Source organism: Carcharhinus amblyrhynchos, unplaced genomic scaffold, assembly GCF_965287045.1.
Source record: "Carcharhinus amblyrhynchos unplaced genomic scaffold, sCarAmb.v2.hapA scaffold_431, whole genome shotgun sequence".
NCBI classification, from domain to species: domain Eukaryota; kingdom Metazoa; phylum Chordata; class Chondrichthyes; order Carcharhiniformes; family Carcharhinidae; genus Carcharhinus; species Carcharhinus amblyrhynchos.
The window spans coordinates 29,215-56,796 of NW_027650171.1; the positions used below are offsets into that span (position 1 = coordinate 29,215).

Sequence of the window (27,582 nt, forward strand, 5' to 3'; positions counted from 1 at the left end):
TGAGTTACTGTGTGAGGGAGGGGGGTCTTCTCCCACCCAGAGCAAGGACAGGATAAACTAACCACAGTGTTGTATTGGCGAATGATGAAGATCCAATTTTGATAAAACAACACGACTGGGTACAGTGTGCACATACCAGCATCTGCTGGAGCACTGGCACAGTCTGGCTCCCTCTCTCTATCTGCTTCTTCCCCTCTCTGGGTCATCCAGCCAGTTCTCAGCTTTGTGTTCTTGGCCGGATGTGACAGTGTTTACTTGGCTTGTTATCTGGGTGATATCATTCAGCTGCAGGGCTGCTGCTGGGTGGTTTCCGTGGGAGTTTCATAGTTTCAGGTGAGTCTGTGCCTCACTGAGTTTGGAAGAGTTTTAATTTGTGTAGCTGCGGTGAATGAACCGATTGGTTTTGGGCTTTGCTTTGCTCAGAATAAGAATTCCATTCACGGGTAACAATGTACTGGAAGAAACAAGTTCAGCAAAAACGTAGCCAGGTGAGATTGAAGCAGGGTTGCTGGAGGAAGCCTGATTACTTATGGGTGAGTCTGATCTTGTTTGTTTAACTCCTCAAGTGAGCTGTTTGGACTTACATGTCTTATCAGTTTGTAAATACACATTATCCCACCTTCCTTATCCACTAACCAATTGAGTTTGCTGCCATTGGGATCCAGTTTGTTTAAATATCTGTTCTCCCATACCCTCCCCACTCACATCACAGTACTGTGCTATGCTCAGAAACAGACACCCTGACTGACCTTCACTTTCTTTCTGAGCCGGGGATTTTTTTTCCCTGTCTTCAACCCTTAATCCCCAGCAGCCTGGTGACTGGAGCCTGACTTCTGCACTTGGTAAATCCAGAGAGAGTGACGGATGTTCAGCTCTACAAACTCCATATCCACTGAAACTCTCTCGAATTCCAGTCAGCCCTTTCACATTTTTTAGCTTTGTGTCAGAGCTGTTTAAGTTAGTTTTGCTGACACACTTCCTTTTCATCATTGAAACTGAGCTGCCCCTTGTTGTATTCAGTCAGCCCTGAGGGTTGAGCCAATCTTTGCCTTGTGACTGTTATCACTATACGATCTGTGTGGTAATCATTTGGTTTCTAAGTGTTCATTAACTGTTGTCTCTGTGTCAAGCATCACCTGTAATTAGACACACCAAAACCAGTCTGAGAGAGACACATAGGGAGAGGTTTTCATGGAAATTCCCATTCATTTTGGATTTTGAGTATATATATATATATAACCTGACCAGGAGCAGAAATGTTCCCATGTGTACAGAGGAACCAGCATATGCACTGCGTGCATATTTACTGTCATCTACAGAGTAATAAGAACCAGGAATAGATACCAAGCAAGGAGCTGGTTGAGGGGAGGGTGTGGATTTAACTTTGCACTGTTTCTGTTGCCTCTGATGTTTATTCTTTCACGCAATGTGGGTGTCACTGCCTGCTCAGCGTTCATTATCCATCCGTAATTGCCATTTGAGAAATTGATGGTGATCTGCCGCCTTGAACTGCTACTGTCCATGTTGTATAAGTAGGTACACCCTCAGTGCTGTTAGGGAGGAAGTTCCAGAATTTTGACCTAACAACAGTGAAGGAACGGCAAGATATTTCCAAGTCAGGATGGTGAGTGACTTGGAGGGATTTAGGAGGTACTCTCTAAGGAACAGTGGTGAGTTGCTAGAGAGCATCTGTAGATGGTACACACACTGTCACTAAGTCTCAGTGGTGGAAGGAGTGGATATTTGTGATGTGATGACAATCAAGCAGGCTGCTTTGTCCTGATGGTGTCAAACTTCTGAGTGCTGTTGGAGTATCCAGGCAAGTGGGGAGTATTCCATCACACTCCTAGCCTGCCTTGTAGATGGTGGGACAGGCTTTGGGGAGTCAGGAGGTGAGTGACTCACTTGTTGCAGTTAAACAAGTTCTGAACTGATGGTTAAAGATGAGTCCAAATGTATTGTTGGTGAATAGCTAGCGTTAGGCTGGATGGCTTCGGCTTTGATTCAGCGATTACATTTCAGGGCTGTATGTTTTTATCATTTAAATAATTTTTTGGGTTGTGAACGGTATTTCTCATAATCGACCTGCTGTAGAATTCTCACCATTTGTTCTACTTTTTAGGGGAATCACACATATACAATTTGTTGACCTGTGGTTCTGTGTTGTAGATCGAACGGCTGGAATTGAACAGCTTGGCCCCGTCGAGTGTGATTGCCTCAAGCTCCGATGGTGGGGTCAGTGTGGATGGCCTGGATGCGACCCTGGACCCTCAGCGGACAAAGGCGGCCATCGCCCACCTGCAGCAAAAAGTCCTGAAGCTGACAGAACAGCTAAAGGTGGAGCAGACAGCCCGTGATGACAATGTGGCAGAGTATCTGAAGTTGGCTAACAATGCGGACCGGCAGCAGGGTGCCCGTATCAAGCAGGTCTTTGAGAAAAAGAACCAGAAGTCAGCTCAGACAATCCTGCAGTTACAGCGCAAACTAGAGCACTACCACCGCAAACTGCGTGAGATTGAGTACAACGGTATTCCTCGCCAACCAAAGGATGTGCTGCGGGATATGCAGCAGGGTCTGAAAGGTGTGGGTGCCAAGGTGAGCGGTTTCAGCGAAGGTGTGGTGGGCAGCGTGCGGGGTGGACTCTCCAGCTTTTCCCAGGCCACCCACTCGGCTGCAGGTGCTGTAGTCTCGAAGCCACGGGAGTTTGCCTCGCTTCTGCGTAACAGATTTGGCAGCGCTGATAATATTCCCAGTCTCAAGGATTCGCTAGATGAACCTCAGGCCGAGGAATGCCTCAAGGGATTAGGCATCTGTGGCAATCTGCAATTCAGCCCCAAGTACGGCAGTGAGGAGGAGTGCTCAAGTGGCACGTCGGGATCAGGTGCCAACAGCATGTCGGGGACACCCGTGGAGCTATCCACCTCAAAAACAAACCCATTAGAACTCTCCAATTTGGGATTGGAGGGAATATTCCAGGAACTGCACCAAGTGAAGGAGACACAGGCCCGATTGGAGGAATCATTCGAAACTCTGAAATCTCACTATCAGAGGGATTATACCCTCATGTTACAAACACTCCAGGAAGAACGATACAGGTACAGTCAAAGCAAGGAGCTGCCTCCGACACCACCTCCTACTCCCTGCCCGATTGTCGATTGTATTTGGTTTGATTGAAATTCATTCCTTGTGTATTCAGTGTGTGTTCCAGCTGGTCCTGTTTAACTCATTTGCAAAGTGCTGGGTGTGGATGTGTGTGTGTGGGTGCGTGGGGGAGAGTGTGTGGGGGCAGTGGTGAGTGTGAATTGGGGGGCATGAGGTTGTGTGGGTGGAGATGTGTGTGTGAGGATTGAGTGAGGGATGGGCTGGAGATGGGTATGGAGGTGGCAATGGGATTGGGGTATATGTGGGGCGGTGTGGGTTTATGGGGTGATGGGACCTCTTTAGGGGCAGGTGTGACCTGTACAATAAAGACTGGTGGCACCCGAATCCCAGGGGGACCAATATCTTGGCAGGAAGGTTGGCTAGAGCTACTGGGGGAACTTTAAACTAGAAAGGTTGGGGGGAGGGAATCGAGATGAGGTGACTGAGGGCGAGGAGGTTAGCTCCCAAGTACAGAAGGACTGTAGACAGTATGAGAGGGTGGTTAGATGGGTGATGGAGAAGGGAAGCGTCCAGACCGAGGGTCTGAAGTGTGTCTATTTTAACACCAGGAGTGTAGTGAATAAAATGGATGAGCTTACGGCGTGGATCGCTGCTTGGGAATGTGATGTGGTGGCCATTACGGAGACTTGGATGTCTCAGGGACAGGACTGGGTACTTCAGGTGCTGGGGTTCAGATGTAGGCTCATGAAGAAGATAAGGGTGTGTGGGATAGAAGGAAATTTGGCCGATTGGATAAGTAATTGGCTGTCTCATAGAAGACAGAGGGTGATGGTGGAAGGAAAATTTTCAGACTGGAGGCCATTTACCAGCAGTGTACCACAGGGATCAGTGCTGGGTCCTCTGTTATTTGTGATTTTTATCAATGACTTGGAAGAGGGCGCTGAAGGGTGGGTTAGTAAGTTTGCTGATGACACCAAGAGTAGATGCGGTGGAGGGCTCTTGCAGGCTGCAAAGAGACATTGATAGGATGCAGAGCTGGGCCGAAAAGTGGAGATGGAGTTTAACCCTGATAAGTGCGAGGTGATTCATTTTGGTAGGACAAACTTGAATGCAGATTACAGGGTCAATGCCAGGGTTCTGAGGAATGTGGAGGAACAGAGAGATCTTGTGATTCATATCCACAGATCTCTGAAGGTTGCCACTCAAGTGGATAGAGCCGTGAAGAAGGCTTATAGTGTGTTAGCGTTTATTAACAGGGGGTTTGAGTTTAAGAGCTGTGGGGTTATGCTGCAACTATATTGGACATTGGTGAGACCACATTTGGAATATTGTGTTCAGTTCTGGTCACCTCACTATAAGAAGGATGTGGAAGCATTGGAGAGAGTGCAGAGGAGATTTACCAGGGCGCTGCCTGGTTTGGAGGGTAGATCTTATGAGGAAAGGTTGAGGGAGCTGGGGCTTTTCTCTTTAGAGCAGAGGAGGATGAGAGGTGACTTAATAGAGGTTTATAAGATGATGAGTGGGATTGATAGAGTGGACGTGCAGAGACTATTTCCTCGGGTGGATGTAACTGTTACTAGGGGGCATAACGATAAGTTTCATGGTGGGAGATATAGAAGGGATGTCCGAGGTAGATTCTTCACTCAGAGAGTGGTTGGGATGTGGAGTGGAATGCACTGCCTGCTATGATAGTGGAGTCAGACACTTTAGGAACTTTCAAGCGGTTATTGGATAGGCACATGGAGCACACCAGAATGATAGGGAGGGGATAGCTTGATCTTTGGATTAGACATAACTCGGCACAACATTGAAGGCTGAAGGGCCTGTACTGTGCTGTAATGTTCTGTGTTCTGTACTGTGTTTCAGGAGGGACACGGAGGGAGGCAAAAGAGGTGGAGGAGTGGCACTGTTGATCAGGGACAGTGTCGTGGCTGTAGAGAAGGTGGATGCCGTGGAGGGACTGTCTACGGAGTCTGTGTGGGTGGAAGTTAGGAGCAGCAAGGGGTTGATAACTTTGGGTGTTTTCTATAGGCTGCCCAATAGCGACAGGGAAGTTGAGGTGCAGATAGGGAAACAGATCCTAGAGAGATGTAGTAATAACAGAGTTGTCGTGATGGGAAACTTTAATTTCTCAAACATCGACTGGAATATCCCTAGGGTAAGGGGTTTGGATGGGGAGGAGTTTGTTCAGTGTGTTCAGGAAGCCTACGTGGATAAGCCTACGAGAGGAGAGGCTGTACTTGACCTGGTGCTGACTAATAAACCTGGGACAGGTGTCGGATCTCTCGGTGGGAGAGCATCTCAGGGATGGCGATCATAATTCTATCTCCTTCACGATAGCATTAGAAAGAGATAGGATCAGGCAGGCTAGGAAGGTATTTATGTGGAGTAAGGGGAAATATGAACACATCAGGCAGAAAATTGGACGAGTAAAATGGAAGGAGGTGTTCTTGGGGAAAAGTACCTAAGGAAGGTGGCGTATTTTCAAGGAATGTTTGACTGGAGCTCTGCACGACAACATTCTGATGAGACAGGGAGGTTTTGGTAGGTCGCAGGAACCGTGGTGCACGAAGGCTGTAATGAACCTAGTCAGAAAGAAAAGAAAGGCGTACAGAATGTTCAGAGAGCTAGGAGATGTTAAGGATCTCGAGGAATATACGGTCTGTAGAAAGGAGCTTAAAAAGGAAATTAGGAGAGCCAGAAGGGGACATGAAAAGGCCTTGGCGGGTAAGATTAAGGAGAACTCCAAGGCGTTCTACAAATATGTGAAGAGTAAAAGGGTGAGAATTGAAGGGATAGGACCTATAAAAGGTGAAGGGGGAAAAGTCTGTGTGGAACCAGAAGACATGGCAGAGGTGCTTAATGAGGACTTTGCCTCAGTATTCACGGTGGAAAATGATCTGGGACCTGATAGAGGTTTATAAAATGTTGAGAGGTATAATAGGATGGATTCTCAGAGGCTGTTTCCCAGGGCTGCAATGGTCGCTACAAGAGGTTTAAGGTGCTGGGGAGCAGGTACAGAGGAGATAAAGAACAAAGAACAAAATCAGCTTGGGAAACAGGCCCTTCGGCCCAATGAGCCCACGCCGCCATCTCAACACCACCAGTCCACCTCTCTACCCATGACCCCTATCTAATGTTTTATGGCCATCCAGATTGAAATGTTAGGGGTAAGGTTTTCACTCAGAGGGTGGTGAGTGAGTGGAATCAGCTGCTGTTGATGGTAGCAGAGGTGAACTCGCTGGGGTCTTTTAAGAGACTTCTGGATGAGTATATGGGAGTTAATGGGATTGAGAGTTATAGATACGCCTGGTAGGTATGAATATGATTGGCGCAACTTGCGGGCCGAAGGGCGTGTTTGTGCTGTTATGTTCTATGTGTGGGAGGTGAAGTTGTGTCTGTGGGATTTGTGTGCCTGTGCTTGTAGGAGCTGGTCTGTGGTGTTAGGGGTCTTTTTGTGTGTGCCTGTGGAAGGTAGTCTGTGTGTTGGAGGGTCTTTGTGCATTTTGGTGAGTTTGTGTGTTGAGTGGTGGCTTTTGATTATTTATAAAGACACTATCACTTGTATCAGTGATGTTTGTATTGTGCTTGTTGCTCTGCTCCTCGTGGTGGGAGAATGTTCTGAATGACACTGCATCCAAGACATGTCTGCTGACACAGTCAGCACATCAGGAGAGGGAATATTTGCTGATGTTTGCACAATGTTAGACACCATTCACAACCCCTCAGATGCTGAAGCTGTCCATGCCTAAGTGCAGCAACACCCGAACAACATCCAGGCTTGAGCTGACAAGTTGCAAGTAACATTCATGCCACAAGTGCCAGGCAATGACCATCTTCAACAGGAGGTGCTGCCCCTTGGTGGTGCCTCCTTAGTGTTGCAGGAACATTAGCAGGAGTAAGGGAAGGCTAATTACAACAATACTAGGCAGGAACTGAAGAATGTAAATTCAGGGCAGATGTTTGAGGGCAAATCAACATCTGGCGTGTGGGAGGCTTTCAAGTGTAAGTTGATAGGGATTCAGGATCAGCATGTTCCTGTAAGGATGAAGGATAAAGGATAAGTATGGCAAATTTTGGGAACCTTGGATAACGAGATAAATTCTGAGCCTAGTCAAAGAGAAAAAGGAAACTATTGTTAAAGCTCGGAGGCTGGGAACACACAAAGCAAGTGTGGAATACAAGGAGAGTAGAAAGAAACTTAAGTAAGAAATAAGGAGGGCCAAAAGAGGTCATGAAAACGCATTGGCCGGCAGGATTAAGGAAAATCCCAAATCTTTTTATACATATGTAAAGAGCAAGAGGGTAGCCAGGGAGAAGGTTGGCCTACTCAAGGACAGGGAGGGAATCTATGCATGGAGCCAGAGGAAATGGGTGAGATTTTAAATGAGTACTTTGCATCAATATTCACCAAAGAGAAGGACTTGGTGGATGATGAGTCTAGGAAAGAATGTGTAAATGGTTTGAGTCACGTTGAGGTCAAAAAGGGGGTGGTATTGGGGTTCTTGAGAAACATTAAGGTAGACCAGTCCCCAGGGCTTGATGGGATATACCCCAGAATACTGAGAGAGGCAAAGGAGGCAATTGCTGGGGCCTTGAGAGAAATCTTTGTATCCTCACTGGCTACAGGGGAAGTCCCAGAGCATTGGAGAATAGCCAATGCCCTCCTTTTGTTTAAGAAGGGTAGCAAGAATAATCCAGGTAATTACAGGCCGGTGAGCCTTATGTCAGTGGTAGGGAAATTATTGGAGAGAATTCTTCGAGACAGGGTTTATTCCCACTTGGAAATAAGTGGACGCATTAGTGAGAGGCAACATGGTTTTGTAAAGGGGAGGTCGTGTCTCATGAACTTGATTGAGTTTTTTGAAAAAGTGACGAAGATGATTGATGAGGGTAGGGCAGTGGATGTTGTCTACATGGACTTCAGTAAGGCTTTTGACAAGACCGCTTACGGCAGACTGGTGCAGAAGGTGAAGTCGCATGGGATCAGAGGTGAGCTAGCAAGGTGGGTACAAAACTGGCTTGGTCAAAGAAGTCATGATGTAGAGATGCCAGCGTTGGACTGGTGTAAACACAGTAAGAAGTCTCACATCTTGTAAGATTACAATTTTGTAAGATTACTATCGAATAAACTGGTTGGACTCTAACCTGATGTTGTGAGACTTCTTACTCGAGCAAAGAAGACAGAGGGTAGCAGTGTATTTCTGAATGGAGGGCTGTGACCAGTGGCGTTCCTCAGGGATCAGTGCTGGGACCTTTGCTGTTTGTAATATATATAAATGATTTGGAGGAAAATGTAACTGGATTTATTAGTAAGTTTGTGGATGATACAAAGGTTGGTGAATTTGCGGACAGTGATGAGGACCATCAGAGCATAAAGCAGGATATAGATCAGATGGAGACTTGAGCAGAAAGATGGCAGATGGAGTTTAATCCAGACAAATATGAGGTAATGCATTTTGGAAGGTCTCATACAGTTAGGAAATATACAGTAAATGCCAGAACCCTTAAGAGTATTGATAGGCGAAAGAATTTGGGTGTACAGGTACACAGGTCACGAAAGTGGCAATGCAGGTGGTGAAGGTAGTCAAGAAGGCATACGGCATGCTTGCCTTCATTGGCCGGAGCACTGAGTTTAAAAATTGGCAAGTCATGTTGCAGCTTTATAGAATGTTAGTTAGAGCACACTTGGAATATAGTGTTCAATTCGGGTTGCCACACTACCAGATGGATGTGGAGGCTTTGGAGAGTGTACAGAAAGATTTACCAGAATGTTGCCTGTTATGGAGGGCATTAGGTATGAGGAGAGGTTAGAGAAACTTGGGTCATTCTTACTGGAACAACAGAGTTTGAGGGGCGATCTGATAGAAGTCTACAAGATTATGAGAGGCATGGACAGAGTGGATAGTCAGAAGCTTTCTCCCAGGGTGAAAGAGTCAATTACTAGGTTTAAAGGAGATGTACGAGGCAGATTTTTTACACAGAGTAGTGGGTGCCTGGAACTTGTTGCCGGGGGAGGTAGTGGAAGCGGATATGGTAGTGAGTTTTAAGCGTTGACAAATATGAATAGTATGGGAATATGGTCCCCAGAAGGCTAGAGGGTTTTGGTTAAATTGGGCAGCATGGCCAGTGCAGGCTTGGAGGGCCGAAGGGCCTGTTCCTGTGCTGTAATTTTCTTTGTTCTTTGTTCTAATTCGCCTCCTGACTCTCCAAAGCCTGTCCACCATGTACAGGCACAAGTCAGGAGTGCGATGGAATACTAGCCCCTTGCCTGGATGGGTGTAGCTGCAATAACACTTGAGAAGCTCAACACCATCCAAGGCAAAGTAGTCCACTTCATTGGCACTACATCCACCACCTGAAACATGATCCACTCCTCCTTCCACCACTGACATGCAATGGCCATGTGTACCATCAACAAGATGCAAGCCCTCCAAGCCTGCAATGGCCATGCTGCCTGACTTAACTGAAACCCTCGACCCTTTTGAGGACCATATCCCTCTTCCCTCCTACTCATAGATTTGTCAGCACTTCCAAATCTGCAACCTCTGCCATCAAGAAGGACTGGGCAACAGATACACTTGCAAGTTCCTCTCAAAGCCATACACCGTCCTATTTGGAAATATATCACCGCTCTTTCATTGTCACTGGGTCAAAATCCTGGAAAGGAAGAGAGGTTGCAGGAAATACTTCTGGGGGAGTGTCAGCAGCCAGAGATCGTGCTCCACGTTTGGACCAATGACATAGGAAAAAGAATGAGGGCCTGAAGTAAATTTTAAAGAGGGAATTAAAAAGCGGAACTTAAAGTAAGAACGTAAGAAATAGGAGCAGGAGTAGGCCATCTAGCCCTTCGAGCCTGCCCCGCCATTCAGTAAAATCATGACTGATCTGAAGTGGATCAGTTCCACTTTCCCGCTTTCTCCCCATAACCCTTAATTCCCTTGCCTATCAGCAACATATCTACCCGTGACTTAAATATATTCAACAAGGTAGGCTCCACCACTTCAACGGGCAGAGAATTCCTGAGACTCACCACCCTTTGAGTGAAGAAGTTCCTCCTCAACTCTGTTCCAAACTGCGCGCCCCCCCCCGCCCCCCTTTTGAGGCTGTGCCCTCTAGTTCTGCTATCCTTTCTAAGCAGGAAGAATCTCTCTACCTCTACCCTATCTATCCCCTTCATTATCTTGAAAGTCTCTATAAGATCCCCCCTCAGCCTTCTAAACTCTAACGAGTACAGACCCAGTCTATTCAATCTCTCTTCATAAGCTAACCCCCTCATCTCTGGTATCAGCCTGGTGAACCTTCTCTGTACTCCCTCCAAGGCCAATATATCCTTTCGCAAATATGGGGACCAAAACTGCACATAGTACTCCAGTTGCGGCCTCATCAGTGCCTTGTACAGTTGCAGCAAGACCTCCTTGCGTTTATATTTTAACCCCCTCGCTATAAAGGACAACGTTCCATTCGCCTTCTTGATCCCCTGATGCACCTGCAGACTGGGTTTTTGCTATTCGTGCACAAGGACCCCCAGGTGCCTCTGCACTGTAGCATGCTGCAGCTTTTTCACCCTTTAAATAATAATCCCTCCTACTATTATTTCTACCAAAGTGGATAACCTCACATTTGCTAACGTTATACTCCATCTGCTAGGTCCTCGCCCACTCACTCAGCCTATCCAGATCTCTCTGCAGACTTTCCACACCCTCCACGCAATTTGCTTTTCCACTCATCTTCGTGTCATCAGCAAATTTTGTTATCCTACACTCAGCCCCCTCCTCCAGATCGTCTTTGTAAATGGTAAACAGTTGAGGCCCCACCACCAATCCCTGCGGCACTCCACTAGTCACCACCTGCCAACCAGGAAAGCACCCATTGATTCCAACTCTCTGCTTCCTGTTAGACAACCAACCCTCAATCCACGCTAACACCTTACCCCCAACTCCATGCACCCTAACTTTCTGCAGCAATCTTTTGTGAGGCACCTTATGAAACGCCTTCTGGAAATCTAAAAACACCACATCCATCGGTTCCCCTCTGTCTACCGCAGTAGTCACGTCCTCATAGAAATCCAATAAATTCGTTAAACACGACTTCCCCTTCACGAATCCATGTTGCGCCTGCTTGATCAAACCGTTCTCTTCTAGGTGTCTTGCCATTTCTTCTTTGATGATGGATTCTAGCATTTTTCCAACTACGGACGTTAAGCTAACTGGCCTATAATTCCCTGCCTTTTGTCTGCTACCTTTTTTAAAGAGCAGCATAACATTAACTGTTTTCCAATCTTCCAGCACTTCCCCAGGGTCCAGCGAATTTTGATAAATAATTACTAAGGCATCTGCTATCACCTCTGCCATTTCTTTCAGAATCCTGGGATGCATTCCATCTGGTCCCAGGGACTTGTCTACCTTCAGTCCCGTTAGTCTATCAAGCACTACCTCTCTAGTGACAGTAAGTGTATTAAGGACCTCATCTCCTACCAACCCTCTATCTTTAATATTCGGCAAGCTATTTGTGTCCTCCTCCATGAAGACCGACACAGAAAACTTATTTAAAACCTCAGCCATTTCCTCGTTACCCACCGCTAAATTCCTCCTCTTGTCCTCCAAGGGTCCAACATTCACTCCAGCCAGTCTCCTCTTTATATATTTGTAAAAACTTCTCCTATCGTTTTTTATATTTAGAGCTAGTTTAGCTTCATACTCTATCTTTCCTTTCTTTATCGCTTTCTTAATCATTCTTTGTTGTTTTTTAAATCTTTCCCAATCTTCTAATCACCCACTATTTTTAGCTGCTCTGAACGCATCAGCTTTTAATTTAATTCTCTCCTTTATTTCCTTCGATAACCACGGCTGGTTATTCCTTTTCTTACTGTCCTTCTTTACCATTGCAATATATTTCTGCTGAGTACCGAGAAAGATCTCTTTAAAAATCCTCCACTGTTCCTCAGCCGTCCCACCAACAAATCTGCGCCCCCAATCTATAAGAACATAAGAAATAGGAGCAGGAGTAGGCCATCCAGCCCTTCGAGCCTGCCCCGCCATTCAATAAGATCATGGCTGATCTGAAGTGGCTCAGTTCCCATAACCCTTAATCCCCTTGCCTACCAAAAACCTATCTGCCTGCGTCTTAAATATATTTAGCGAGGCAGCCTCCACCACTTCAACGGGCAGAGAATTCCAGAGATTCACCACCCTTTGAGTGAAGAAGTTCCTCCTCAACTCTGTTCTAAACTGCCCCCCACTTATCTTGAGGCTGTGCCCCCTAGTCCTGCTGTCCTTTCTGAGCGGGAAGAACCTCTCCACCTCTATCCTATCCATCCCATTCATCATCTTATACGTCTCAATAAGATCCCCCCTCATCCTTCTAAACTCTAACAAGTACAAGCCCAGTCTATTCAGCCTCTCTTCATAGCTCAACCCCCTCAACTCCGGTATCAGCCTAGTGAACCTCCTCTGCACTCCCTCCAAGGCCAAAATATCCTTGCACAAGTGCGGCGACCAAAACTGCACACAGTACTCCAGCTGCGGCCTCAGCAGTGCCCTGTACAGTTGCAGCAAGACCTCCCTACTTTTATATTCAATCCCCCTCACTATGAAGGCCAGCATCCCATTCGCCTTCCTGACCACCTGCTGCATCTGTAGGCTGGGTTTTTGCAACTCGTGCACAAGGACCCCCAGGTCCCTCTGCACCGTAGCATGCTGCAGCTTTTTGCCCTGTAAGTAGTAGTCCTTCCTACTATTATTCCTACCAAAGTGGATAACCTCACACTTGCCAACATTGTATTCCATCTGCCAGGTCCTCGCCCACTCGCTCAGCCTATCCAGATCCCTCTGCAGACTTTCTACACCCTCGCACAATTTGCTGTTCCACTTATCTTTGTGTCATCAGCAAATTTCGACACCTTACACTCAGCTCCCTCCTCCAGATCATCTATATAAATGGTAAATAGCTGAGGCCCCAGCACCGATCCCTGGGGCACTCCACTAGTCACCAACCGCCAATCCGAATAGCACCCATTGACACCCACTCTCTGCCTCCTATTTGACAGCCAATCTCTATCCACGCTAACACCTTACCCCCAACTCCATGCCCCCTAACCTTTTGTGCGGCACCTTATCAAATGCCTTCTGAAAATTGAGAAACACCACATCCACCGGTTCCCCTCTATCCACCGCACTAGACACACCCTCATAGAATTCCAATAAATTCGTCAGACACGACTTCCCCTTAACGAATCAGTGCTGCGTCTGCTCTATCAAACAATTCTTCTCTAGGTGCCTCGCTATTTTGTCTTTGATGACGGATTCAAGCATTTTTCCTACAACAGACGTTAAACTAACCAGCCTATAATTCCCTGCCTTTTGCCTGCTACCCTTTTTAAACAGCAGCGTAACATTAGCCGTTTTCCAATCTTCCGGCACTTCCCCGGAATCCAGCAAGGTTTGGAAAATAATCACTAAGGCATCCACTATCACCTCTGCCATTTCCTTCAGAGAGGTAGTGCTCGACAGACTAGAGGGACTAATGGTGAACAAGTCCCCAGGACCGGATGGAATGCATCCAAGGGAATGGAATTAAAAAGCAGAACCGACAATTCAAAACCATTCCTCCCACACCAATCCCTGAGCCACCCATTCACCTCTTTAATCCTATCTACCCTATGCCCCTCTGCACGCGGTTCAGGTAGTAATCCAGAGATAACCACCTTGTCGGTTCTGCTTTTTAATTCCATTCCCTTGGATGCATTCCATCCGGTCCTGGGGACTTGTCCACCATCAGTCCCTCTAGTCTGTCGAGCACTACCTCTCTAGTAACAATCATCTCATTCAGGCCCTCCACTCATACCATCTTTCCATCGTTAACACCCGGCAAACTATTTGCGTCCTCCTCCGTGAAGACCGAAGCAAAAAACTTATTCAAGGTCTCAGCCATTTCCTCATCCCCCACCACTAAATCTCCCCCCTCATCCTCTAAGGGTCCAACATTCACCCTAGCCAGCCTCCTCCTTTTTATATATTTATAAAAACTCTTACTATCCTTTTTTATATTTAGCACTAGCCTAGATTCATAGTCTATCCTTCCTTTCTTTACCAACTTCTTCGTCATTTTTTGTTGATATTTAAACCTCTCCCAATCCTCTTCTCGCCCACTACTTTTAGCCACTCTAAACGCATCAGCTTTTAATTTAATACTCTCCTTTATCTCCTTCGTTATCCACGGCTGATTATCTCTTCTCCTACGATCCTTCTTTACCATCGGAATAAAGTCCTGCTGAGCACCAAGAAAGATCTCCTTAAAGATCCTCCACTGTTCCTCAGCAGACCTATCTGCCAATCTGCATCCCCAATCTACATTCGCCAATTCCTCTCTCATCCTACCGTACTCCCCTCTGTTCAAAGGACACAGGTCCGGGATCCTACTTTCTCCTCCTCCATCTGCATCAGGAACTCCACCATACAATGATCACTCTCCCCAAGAGGATCCCTCACAACAAGGTCCCTAATTCTACCTGCCTCATTACATAACACCAGATCTAAGATAGCTCGCTCCCTCGTCGGCTCCAGCACACACTGTTCAAGGAAACTACCCTGGCAGCATTCCAAGAACTCTTCCTCAAGCCCACCGCATCCAACATGGGTCGACTAATCAATATGTAGATTGAAACCCCCCATAATTATCACCGTTCCGTTCCTGCACGCGTCATTTATTTGCGCGTTTATAGCCCGCCCCACCTCCAGGTCATTATTTGGGGGCCTATAGACGACACCCACCAGCGTCTTCCTCCCCTTGCTGTTCCTAATCTCCACCCACAACGATTCCACGTTCTGCTCTTTGGCGCCTATATCTTCCCTTACTACCACCCTGATACTATCCTTAATCAGCAGAGCTACCCCACCCCCTTTTTCCTCCTGCCTATCCTTCCTAAACACTTGATACCCCTGGACATTCAGCTCCCAGTCCCTGTCACCCTGCAACCACGTCTCTGTAATGGCCACCAGATCATATCCATTTGTGCTGATCTGCGCCACCAGCTCATTCACTTTGTTCCGAATGCTTCGTGCATTCAGATAAAGTGTCTTCATCCCAGCCTTCACCTGGACCCTATTTGAAGGAACGCTACCAACCTTACTCATGCCCCCTACTCCCTTTATTATTGGGACATCCTTGGCCTCTTCCTGTACCTGTACCCTCTCCTTTACTTTAGACCCTGTAATTTCACCTACCCTTGCACCCCCCCCCCACCTCTAATTAGTTTAAAGCCCTGTCTACAGTCCTAGTTATACGATTTGCCAGGACCCTGGTCCCAGCACGGTTCAGACGAACACCATCCCACCTGAACAGGTCCCACCTGCCCCAATACTGGTGCCAATGCCCCATAAATTCAAAACCATTCCTCCCACACCAATCCCTGAGCCACCCATTCACCTCTTTAACCCTATCTACCCTATGCCCCTCTGCACGCGGTTCAGGTAGTAATCCAGAGATAACCACCTTGTCGGTTCTGCTTTTTAATTCCATTCCCATCTTTTCATACTCCCTCTCCAGATCCTTAGTTCCCATTTTGCCTATGTCGTTGGCACCCACGTGCACCACAACGACCGGATTCTCACCCTCCCACTCCGGGTTCCTCTGCAGCCTAGATGCGACATCCTGGACCCGAGCACCAGGCAGACAACACACCCTTCTGTGCTCTTTATCATTGTGACAAAAGACAGTGTCTATACCCTTAACCCCACTATCCCCAATTACCACTACATTCCTTTCTACCTTCTCTTTGTCCTGTGTCTGCATCACTATACCGTGTGCAGTTTGCTCACCAACCTCGCAGCCCTCATTCTTGTCCACACTGGGAGCAGGGAGCAAGAACCTCAAACCTGTTGTGCAGATTGAGAGGCTGAGGCATTTGGTCCCCACCCTCCTTCCTCCTCTACATTCGCCAATTCCGCCCTCATCTTATCATACTCCTCTCTGCTCAAACAGAGGACACATGTTTGGGACCCTACTTTCTCATCCTCCATCTGATCAGAAATTCAACCATATTATGATCACTCGTCCCATGAGGATCCCTAAGTATCTCAGAATTACTTCCAGTGCCATATGCAAATGAGCATAAGAATAGGGTTGAACAATTCAACACCTAGCTGGAGAGTTGGAGTTCTGTGAAGGAGGGCTTTAGATTACTGAAGTATTGGGACCTGTTATATGTTAACAAGATTGGAACTAATGTCTTCACAGGGGTGATAATAGTGCTGATGGTGAGGGTTTAAACGAGGCAGGACTAGCTAACTTGATGAAAAGGAGGAAGTGTGTGTAATGTCAGTTTGAAAATACAATCGGGCTGCATATAGACCAGAAGGAAAATGAAAATAGAAAATACAAGACAGCATGAAAAGAGAAAAAACTGCAAACACAAAAACGAACTGGCTGCTGACATAAGAGGGTATCCCAAGGTTTTCTGTAAGCATATAAATAATAAAAAAGTGGTAAAAGAAAGAATAGGGTCAATTGAGGATTAAAAAGAAGACTTGCATGTGGGGGCAAGAGAAAAAGTGGAGGTATTAAATGAGCACTTTGCATCTGTCTTTCCAAAGGAAGACGATGCTATCCAGGTCAATGCGAGAGATATGGTAAATGAGACATGAGAATAATTTACAATTCAGAGGGAGGGGGTGTTCAAAAGGCAGTCTTTACTTAAAATTGATAAGGTTCCAGGATGAGAAGCAACCAAGGGTACCGAATAAAGAGTGGAAATTGCAGGGGCCGTCAGTCTTCCTTAGGCAGAGGGTGGCGCCAAAAAACTGGAGAATTGTGGGTGTTACACCCTTGTTCTGCAAGGATAAAACTGGCAAATACAGATCATTAATTTGACTTCGGTAATTGGGAAACTTCTAGAAACTATTGTTCCGGACAAAATCAATAGCCACTTAGATAAGTGCAGGATAATTAAGGAAAACCGTCATGTATTCAATGAGGGAAAATCATGTTTAACTAACTTGCTGCAGCTCTTTGAGGGGGTAACAGTGAAAGCTGAGAACAGCAACACTTGATGTGGTGCATATGGATTTCCAAAAGGCATTTGATACAGAGACACACAACAGATTTCTAAGCAAAATTCAAGATCATGGAATGAAAGTGAAAGTCGGACTTGGATAAGAAATTGGCTGAGTGACAGGAAACACAGCAGTGAGAAATAGTTGTTTTTCAGATTGGAGGAAGATTTGTAGTGGAGTTCCCCAGGGGTCAGTTTTGAGGCCCTTGCTCTTCCTGATGTATATTAATGACCTGGACAGTGATTTCAAAATTTATCGATAATACAAAGATTTCAAACAGATAAGGATAGCCTTGAACTTTAAAAAAACATAGATTTGTTGGTGGATTGGATAGGCAAATGAAGTTCCATGCAGAGAAGTGTGAGGTGATTCATTTTGGCAGGAAGAATATAGAGACACAGTATAAAGTGAAGAGAGGGTCTCTAAAGGAGTTCCAGGAAAAGAAGGACCTTGGTGTATATCTACATCAGTTATTGAAGATAGATAGAACATTACAGCGCAGTACAGGCCACCGGTTGCGCCAACCAGTGGAACCAGTCTAATGACCCTCCAACCTAAACTATTCCAATGTTATCCATATGCCTATCCACTGACCATTTGAACGCCCTTAAAGTTGGCGAGTCCACAACTGCTGCAGGCAGGGCATTCCACGCCCTTACTACCCTCAGAGTAAAGAACCTACCTCTGACATCCGTCCTATAATTACCACCCCTTAATTTAAAGCTATGCCCCCTCATGTTAGCCATAACCATCCAAGGAAAAAGGCGCTCACTGTCCACCCTATCTAACCCTCTGATCATCTTGAATGCCTCAATTAGGTCACCTTGTAACCTTCTCTCTAATGAAAATAACCTCAAGTCCCTCAGCTTTTCCTCATAAGACCTTCCCACCATACCAGGCAACATCCTGGTAAACCTCCTCTGCACCCTTTCCAATGCCTCCACATCCTTCTTAAAGTGCGGCGACCAGAACTGTACGCAATACTCCAAGTGCAGCTGCACCTGAGTTTTGTACAGTTGCAACATGAACAAGATGGCTGGGCATGTTGAGAGATCAATTAGTGAATAAAGCAAATGGTAACTTGGGACTTTATAAATAGGAATATTAAATATAAGAGTAAAGAAGTCATGTTAGAACTTGTAAAAGACAATAGTTAAGCTTCATCTGGAGTACTGCGTCCAGTACTGTGCACCATCCTTAAGGAAGGATGCAAAGGCATTGGAGAGAGTACAGAGGAGATTCATAAGAATGATTCCAGGGGTAAAGAGCTGTGGTTATGAGGATAGATTGGAGAGATTGGGACTGTATTCCTTGAAGAAAAGAAGGCTGAGAGGAGACTGGATAAAGGTATTCAAGACCTTGAGGGGTGTGGATAAGGTAAATAGTGGGAAACTGTTCCCACTTGAGAGCATCAAGAATGAGAGGGCACAGAATCAAATTAATTGCAAAAGGAAGAAATATATGAGGAAAAAATTTCTTCACCCAAAGGGTGACAGGTTTGATCGAGATATTCAGAGGGATTGTTATCTGAAAAGAAAGTTGTGCAAGGTTATGGGGTATGGCCTAGGTAAATTTTAAAATCATTTATTGTCCATTCCTAATTGCGCTAAACTGAGTGGGGAGCATTTCAGAGCCAATTAAATTGCTGTGGGTTTGGAATAACCTGTAGCCAGACCAGGCAAGGCTGGCAGATTTCCTTCCCTAAAGGGTATTAGTGAACCAGATGGGTTTTTACAACAATAGACAATGGTTTCATGATCACTATTAAAGTTTTAATTCCAGCTTTTTGTTGAATTCAAAATTTTACCATCTGCCATAGTGGGATTCGAATCAGGGCCCCCAGAGCATACCCTAGATCTTTGGATTACAAAGGGTATCAACAATACCACTGTACCTCCACATCCCATAAATGCTCTTTCAGAGAGCTAATGCAAACTTGATGGGGCAAATGACCTCCTGTACTGTAAAGATTTATGAATCCCCCTCCCTACTGTGGGTGTAGCTACAACAAACACATGGACTGCTGCGGTTCGGGAAGGTGGTTCAGGGATCAGAAAGGGCTGGGCAATAAATGCTGGGCTTAGAAATGTGCACATCCTGTGAAAGAATACAAAGAGATCTGATTGGCAGCTGAGACATCAAGACCCAGTTCCTATCCGCATTCTTGTGACACTGTTTAAATTGTCAACTTTGGCTTCGTAATCACACTTCCCCTCTTTCTGCCACAAATTAGCGGTTAAATATGGTCCTGGAGTTTATAAATGGGACCATAGTATACAAAAGCAAAGCATTACTTTCAGCTGGTTCAGCCTGAACTGGTGTATCGTGTTTGGTTCTGGGCACCACACTTTTGGAAGGATGTGGAAATATTAGAGCGAATGCAGAAAAGATTGAGAAACTTCAGTCATGTGGATAGATTAGAAAAGCTGGGACTATTCTCCTTGAAGAAGAGAGAAGATTTGACTGAGATATTCAGGATTATGAGGAGTGTGGGTAGAGTAGATCAGAAGAAACTGATCATTGGTAGATTCAATGGTATTTGCTGAAGAAACTTGGATAAGAACCTGAAAGGACAAACCGTGGACAAATGGAACTAGTTCTTTGGCTCTTGCAGAGAGCTGGGATAGATTTGGTGCTCCAAATGGCAGCCCCCTAGCTCAATATAATTGTATTCTATGGGTACAAGTCCCACTCTTGAGATTTAAATCCAAGATCCAGAATCTTTCAGATCAGATATGAAACTGCAGCCTCACCAAGGTTCTATGAATAGAAGTGCAGGGTGGTCCTCCCCTGTGCCCTGGTCAATAGTTATCCTTTAACCAACATCACAAAAACAAATTATCTGCTCATTGTAGTCATGGAGTTCAAAAAGAGCCCTTTGGCCCATAATGTTTGTGTTGGCGATCAAACACCTTTTTATTCTAATCCTATTTTTTAGTACTTGGTCCATAGCTTTGTATGCTGTGGTGTTTCAAATGCTCATCTAAATGCTTCTCAAGTGTTGTGAGGATTCCTGCTCTGTGGCAGGCAGTGAATTCTAGATTCCAGCTACCCTCTGGGGAAAATGGTTGTCAAATTTCCTGCCCCCTTTTTCCCCCTAGCTATTGACCCCTGTACTAAACGGGAAAAGTTTCTCCCTATCTCTCCTATATATATCCCTCGTCTCACCCCCTTAACCCTGCACATTTAGCATGGCCAATCCACCTAACCTGCACAACTTTTTGACTGTGGGAGGAAACTGGACCACCCGGAGGAAAGCCATGCAAACATGAGGAGAATGTGTAAACTCCACACGGATGGTTACCTGAAGCTGGAATTGAACCCTGGCGATATGAGTCAGCAGTGCGAACGATTGTGGCCACTCATTAAATTAGACTTTCATTTGGGGAATTGACTCCTGGTCTCCAGCATGATAGGTGGGATTACTAAAGTCTGGTGCTGTATTCACAAGGTACTGTGTGCCGATCTTTCTGCAACACAGTATGCATTGTTAAAAAGAATGAAGTGCAATACATTATGTTACTGTCAGATGCTTTTCATAAAGGATCATTTATTTCCTCTGATCTGCAGACTATTGGAATCAAGTGTGTTTTTAAGCTGCAGATTCTTAGTTCCTGATATTGTAAATTCAACCAAAGCACAGATTTATACCTGGGAATGAATAATTGTTTTCAAATTGTCAGTCACAGCTCAATGTTCTTATATTCTGTTCATTTACACCCTTAACTCCTCTCGCCTCACTTCCTCACTCATTCTTTATCTCTCTGCTTTACCTCTTCTTCAGAGACTGTACAGCCAGACTGAGAGAGAGGGACTGTGCCGCCAGGCTGAGAGAGAGTGAGGGACTGTGCCGCCAGGCTGAGAGAGAGTGAGGGATTGTGCCGCCAGGCTGGGAGAGAGTGAGGGACTGTGCCGCCAGGCTGAGAGAGAGAGACTGTACGGCCAGACTGAGAGAGAGAGAGGGACTGTGCCGCCAGGCTGAGAGAGAGAGAGGGACTGTGCCGCCAGGCTGAGAGAGAGAGAGGGACTGTGCCGCCAGGCTGAGAGAGAGAGAGGGACTGTGCCGCCAGGCTGAGAGAGAGTGAGGGACTGTGCCGCCAGGCTGAGAGAGAGAGAGGGACTGTGCCGCCAGGCTGAGAGAGAGTGAGGGACTGTGCCGCCAGGCTGAGAGAGAGTGAGGGACTGTGCCGCCAGGCTGAGAGAGAGTGAGGGATTGTACCGCCAGGCTGAGAGAGAGAGACTGTACGGCCAGACTGAGAGAGAGAGAGACTGTACGGCCAGACTGAGAGAGAGAGAGGGACTGTGCCGCCAGGCTGAGAGAGAGAGAGGGACTGTGCCGCCAGGCTGAGAGAGAGAGAGGGACTGTGCCGCCAGGCTGAGAGAGAGCGAGGGACTGTGCCGCCAGGCTGAGAGAGAGCGAGGGACTGTGCCGCCAGGCTGAGAGAGAGAGACTGTACGGCCAGACTGAGAGAGAGAGAGACTGTACGGCCAGACTGAGAGAGAGAGAGGGACTGTGCCGCCAGGCTGAGAGAGAGAGAGGGACTGTGCCGCCAGGCTGAGAGAGAGAGAGGGACTGTGCCGCCAGGCTGAGAGAGAGGGACTGTGCCGCCAGACTGAGAGAGAGAGAGGGACTGTGCCGCCAGGCTGAGAGAGAGCGAGGGACTGTGCCGCCAGGCTGAGAGAGAGCGAGGGACTGTGCCGCCAGGCTGAGAGAGAGCGAGGGACTGTGCCGCCAGGCTGAGAGAGAGTGAGGGATTGTGCCGCCAGGCTGAGAGAGAGCGAGGGACTGTGCCGCCAGGCTGAGAGAGAGCGAGGGACTGTGCCGCCAGGCTGAGAGAGAGTGAGGGATTGTGCCGCCAGGCTGAGAGAGAGAGAGGGACTGTGCGGCCAGACTGAGAGAGAGAGAGGGACTGTGCCGCCAGGCTGAGAGAGAGAGAGGGACTGTGCCGCCAGGCTGAGAGAGAGAGAGGGACTGTGCCGCCAGGCTGAGAGAGAGAGAGGGACTGTGCCGCCAGGCTGAGAGAGAGAGAGGGACTGTGCCGCCAGGCTGAGAGAGAGCGAGGGACTGTGCCGCCAGGCTGAGAGAGAGCGAGGGACTGTGCCGCCAGGCTGAGAGAGAGAGAGGGACTGTGCCGCCAGGCTGAGAGAGAGAGAGGGACTGTGCCGCCAGGCTGAGAGAGAGAGAGGGACTGTGCCGCCAGGCTGAGAGAGAGAGAGGGACTGTGCCGCCAGGCTGAGAGAGAGTGAGGGACTGTGCCGCCAGGCTGAGAGAGAGCGAGGGACTGTGCCGCCAGGCTGAGAGAGAGCGAGGGATTGTGCCGCCAGGCTGAGAGAGAGAGAGGGACTGTGCGGCCAGACTGAGAGAGAGAGAGGGACTGTGCGGCCAGACTGAGAGAGAGAGAGGGACTGTGCCGCCAGGCTGAGAGAGAGAGAGGGACTGTGCGGCCAGACTGAGAGAGAGCGAGGGACTGTGCCGCCAGGCTGAGAGAGAGAGAGGGACTGTGCCGCCAGGCTGAGAGAGAGAGAGGGACTGTGCCGCCAGGCTGAGAGAGAGAGAGGGACTGTGCCGCCAGGCTGAGAGAGAGTGAGGGACTGTGCCGCCAGGCTGAGAGAGAGAGAGGGACTGTGCCGCCAGGCTGAGAGAGAGGGACTGTGCCGCCAGGCTGAGAGAGAGTGAGGGACTGTGCCGCCAGACTGAGAGAGAGAGAGGGACTGTGCCGCCAGGCTGAGAGAGAGTGAGGGACTGTGCCGCCAGGCTGAGAGAGAGAGAGGGATTGTGCCGCCAGACTGAGAGAGAGTGAGGGACTGTGCCGCCAGGCTGAGAGAGAGTGAGGGACTGTGCCGCCAGGCTGAGAGAGAGAGAGACTGTACCGCCAGACTGAGAGAGAGAGAGACTGTACCGCCAGGCTGAGAGAGAGAGAGACTGTACCGCCAGGCTGAGAGAGAGAGAGACTGTACCGCCAGGCTGAGAGAGAGAGAGGGACTGTGCCGCCAGGCTGAGAGAGAGAGAGGGACTGTGCCGCCAGGCTGAGAGAGAGAGAGGGACTGTGCCGCCAGGCTGAGAGAGAGAGAGAGACTGTACCGCCAGGCTGAGAGAGAGAGAGAGACTGTACCGCCAGGCTGAGAGAGAGAGAGGGACTGTGCCGCCAGGCTGAGAGAGAGAGACTGTGCCGCCAGGCTGAGAGAGAGAGACTGTGCCTGCAGAGCGAGGGGGGAGGGCGGTGGGAGACTGTACCCTCAGATTGGGAGGTGGAGAGAGAGAGGGTTCCCCCCAGTTGCGAGAGAAGGGATGTGGTTCACGCAGATTGAGCAGCGTGTCCAGAGGGCGGAGCAGTGTTTCTGCATTCCGATTTCTATCCCCGCTTTCTTTCCATTTCAGAAGAGTTCAGGTTGCTGTTTGGTGCTTTGCAGTGATGCAGTCTATAATTTGTTATCTCAGATTTTTTTTTTCTCTGTGACAGGTGTGAGCGACTTGAGGATCAGCTCAATGATCTGACAGAGCTTCATCAAAATGAAATCCTTAACCTCAAGCAGGAGCTAGTGAGCATGGAGGAAAAGATTGCTTACCAGTCATCAGAACGAGCACAGGACATCCAGGTCAGTGAGAAGATTCAGCTCAGTGTCAAAGTAAAAATTACTTCTTGTCAGTCAGTCAAACCTCAGCCAGCTGAAAATCAAATTCCCCATCTCATGTCCAGCTGTCTCCCCCCACACCACTTGCACTTTGAAGCATTTCTCAAACCGTTCTGCACTGACCTTTCACCGTGCCATTTTTCTTCTAATTTTCCTCTCAATTCACAAAAAGTAACTTAAGTGTAGCACTTTTGGTTTTTCTCGGAGTTGTGCTCAGTCTGTCCTGCTTCTGATTAAAAGGACAGAATCCATCCCCCCAGTCTCATTCTCTGCTCTCCACCCATCCGCCTCTCCCCTGCCCAGTTCACTTCTCCCCTGCCCTGGGTCACCTCTCACCCGACCCCCCACCCACCTCTTCTCTGTCCTCACTCGCTTCTCGCCCAACCCCCACCTGCCTGCCTCTCGACTGACTCCCACCCGCCTGCCGCTTTCCTGGCCCACCCGCCTCTTGCCCGGCCCCTGCCTGACACCCAGCCTGGGCCCCGCCTGCCTTGCGTTTGGCCCCACTCCTCCCCCTGCCACCCACAACAGCTCTGCAGGTCACTGTCGATGCCTCAGTGTGCTGGATTGTGCCTCGGGCTGTCAGAGCTGATATGTGATGCTATGTTTTGCAGGAGGCTTTGGAAGCCTGTCAGACTCGTATCTCCAAGATGGAGTTGCAGCAGCAGCAGCAACAGGTGGTCCAGTTGGAGGGTCTGGAGAATGGTACAGCCCGAACCTTACTCGGCAAACTGATCAATGTGCTTCTTGCAGTGATGGCTGTAATCCTAGTCTTCGTGTCCACACTGGCTAATTGCTTGCTGCCGCTGATGAAAACACGAAGCAGGACGTTCAGCACTTTGTTTTTTCTGGTCTTTCTGGGCGTGACTTGGAGGAACTGGCAGCTGATCACCAGGTACATTGGGTGACTCATTTTGTCTCTCACATTACTCCAAGCCTGAGACATGGGCCCAGCCATGAAGTATAAGGACCTTGAGTGGATTTGTTTACAAATGAGAAAAACCGCTTTTGTTTCCCTGATAGTATTTGAAGATGGAATTGAATTGGATATTGCTTTGTATAATGAATGCCTGTGTGAACTCTTCTCCAGTAAGGTACAGACTGAGTGAGGAGAGACAGAGAGAAGTGCCAACAGCTTGATGGTTCAATACTAACCTTCCTCGATCTCCAAATCTCTCTCGGGGGAGGGGGGAAGACAATAACAAAATTGCCTAAAATTTAGTGCACAGTGTACTTTGTTCATTTTTAAACATGATTTTCTTTGACTCGGCCCAGATCTGCAATATTGAGACGTATCATACTGTGAAATAGGAGCACATTCCACCTTCTGGACAATGGATTCAGGGTTTTATTTCATTGGGATGCTTCACGATGATCTGTACGGAAAGACTGTACACTCTGGGACAAGCTTGAATTGTGCAGCTCACTGCCATCTCCCAAGCCTGGATAAATAGGAGATGAGATGCCCTGCAGACTGATAACTCCCCCAGTAATAAGGGCACTAACAGGTCTCCTTCTTCCAGCCATTAAAACCAAACGGTCTAGCCCTGAGTCCAGCCCATACACTGATGTGAAGAGTGTGACACTCGAAAGAGCCTCACTGCCTCCATGCTGCTTTGAAGATCAATGCCATTTTCAGTGATTGAATTTGCAATTTTTAAAAACTAAATAGTGTTTGGTAATTTAAACAGAGTAACAGATTGTAAAGGGAGATGCACCCTCCCCCCCACCAGGCGCCCGCCCCTCCCCTCACACCCCAAGCCTCAATCCCACCTCACCAAGCTGTGAGGGAGATGGGGTGGGCGCTCTGCGTAGCAGGGCGGATGATTGGTTGTCGGCTGCCCTCTATTCCTGTTGGTGTTGCATGGACCCTCATGTCGAGACATCTTCAGCAAACATGGAGTCCTCGAGGAAAGAGTTGTAAAGCAGAGAGGAGCTGAAGATTGGCACTGGCACAGTCGTGATAGTGCAGGGTATAGCGACCGTTTGAGACCCTTTCAGAATGAGAATTGCCTTTGTCCACAGCAAATGCAAAGCAATAAGCTTTATTTTTAGCTGAGCACAGCTTATGATGTGATGGTGGGAAGGTGCCGGTTGCCCAGGTTGCAGCTGCTTGTTATACCTATGAGGGCTGCGCTGTCCCAGCTGTGAATAGAAGCAGGGCAGTGTCTGTACTACAGGTGTGAATAATGCTGGGAGGTAGCTGGGCCACTCCAGTGGAATTAATCATATAGGCTACTTTACAAGAGCCCTCTGCCCCCTCCCCCCATCAATGACATTTACACTTTGTTCATTATTGCAGATAGCCAGCTGCACATATTGTACTGTACTGAAATAAAGACCTCCACTGTTCATCAGTCTGCCTATCATTACTGCTTTGTACATGATGACAGGGAGACAATCTCACTATGCTTTTCAAAGTAACAAGTCTCACAACACCAGGTCTCGGGCAAGGTCTCACCTGAAGAAGAAGCAGCGCTTCGAAAACTCGTGGCTTTTGCGACCAAATAAACGCCAGCATCTCCACATCATGCTTTTCAAAGCCTGGCATGTTACAGGGACCAATGTCCAGTGTACAATTACAGAATATCACACCGTGTGTTACAGGGAATAGTGTCCCAGTGTATAATTACAGAATATCATACCGTGTTACAGAGACTAGTGTCCAGTGTACAATTACAAAATATCACACCGTGTGTTACAGGGAATAGTGTCCCAGTGTATAATTATAGAATATCATACCGTGTTACAGAGACTAGCGTCCGAGTGTACAATTACAAAATATCACACCGTGTGTTACAGGGAATAGTGTCCCAGTGTATAATTACAGAATATCATACCGTGTTACAGAGACTAGCGTCCGAGTGTACAATTACAAAATATCACACCGTGTGTTACAGGGAATAGTGTCCCAGTGTATAATTACAGAATATCATACCGTGTTACAGAGACTAGCGTCCGAGTGTACAATTACAGAATATCAAACCATGTGTTACAGAGAATAGTGTCCCAGTGTATAATTACAGAATATCACCCTGTGTGTCAACAGGGAATAGTGTCCCGGTGTATTATTACAGAATATCATCGTGTGTTACAGTGAATAGTGTACAGGAATTACAGTCCGTGTGAATTCTCTATTACCCCATTTCCCAATCTATATGGAATTTATAGTATGTGTGATTGCTCTATTACCCCATTTCCCCAGTCTATCTGAGGATTAATTCCATGTGAATTCTCTATTATCCCATTTCCCCCTTCTATATGTGGATTGAAGTCCTGGTGATTACTCTTGGCACTTTTAGCTGTGCCTCTATTTTATCTTTTATGTCGTAAGTATTGTAATTTGATGGATATTTTGAACATACACAGTTCTTTCAACCTTGACTCTGGCTGCGATGGAGATTCCAAAGAAAGGCCTGTCTTTACCAGCTGCATCCACTAGATGGAGGACCACATCAGCCAGTCTCCTGATTCCCAAATCTGCTCAGATCACAGAATTAGAGAAAGATTTATACAAACACAGAATTACTGAAATAGAGAAACGTCTCTTTCCATGGAAATGGAGACGACTCTGCCCATCGTGTATGCACTGGCTCTCTTAGTGAGCAACTCACCTCACAGGACAGCTGGACTCATTTTTTTTTGCATATCCGTCTCTTTCTCTGCTTCAGTTTTTTTCTATCCTTTTATCTCTATCTGTATCTCTCACTGACTTTCTATCAGCATCTGCCTCTTTCTCTCATTTAGTGATCTTTTTTCACTTGGTCTCTTCCTGCTCCTCTATCTCGTGCCATAT

General features: G+C 47.4%; 1 protein-coding gene across 1 annotated transcript; it reads left to right on the forward strand.

Moving 5' to 3' along the window:
* The first annotated feature begins 366 nt into the window (after nucleotides 1–366).
* Nucleotides 367–26,123, forward strand: tmcc1b (transmembrane and coiled-coil domain family 1b). Its single transcript, XM_080183811.1, has 4 exons — nucleotides 367–533; nucleotides 2,170–3,095; nucleotides 23,615–23,750; nucleotides 24,401–26,123. Exons 1-4 carry the CDS (start codon nucleotides 450–452, stop codon nucleotides 24,692–24,694), a joined length of 1,440 nt encoding a protein of 479 aa, XP_080039937.1. The 5' UTR covers nucleotides 367–449; the 3' UTR covers nucleotides 24,695–26,123.
* The last annotated feature ends 1,459 nt before the right edge of the window (nucleotides 26,124–27,582 follow it).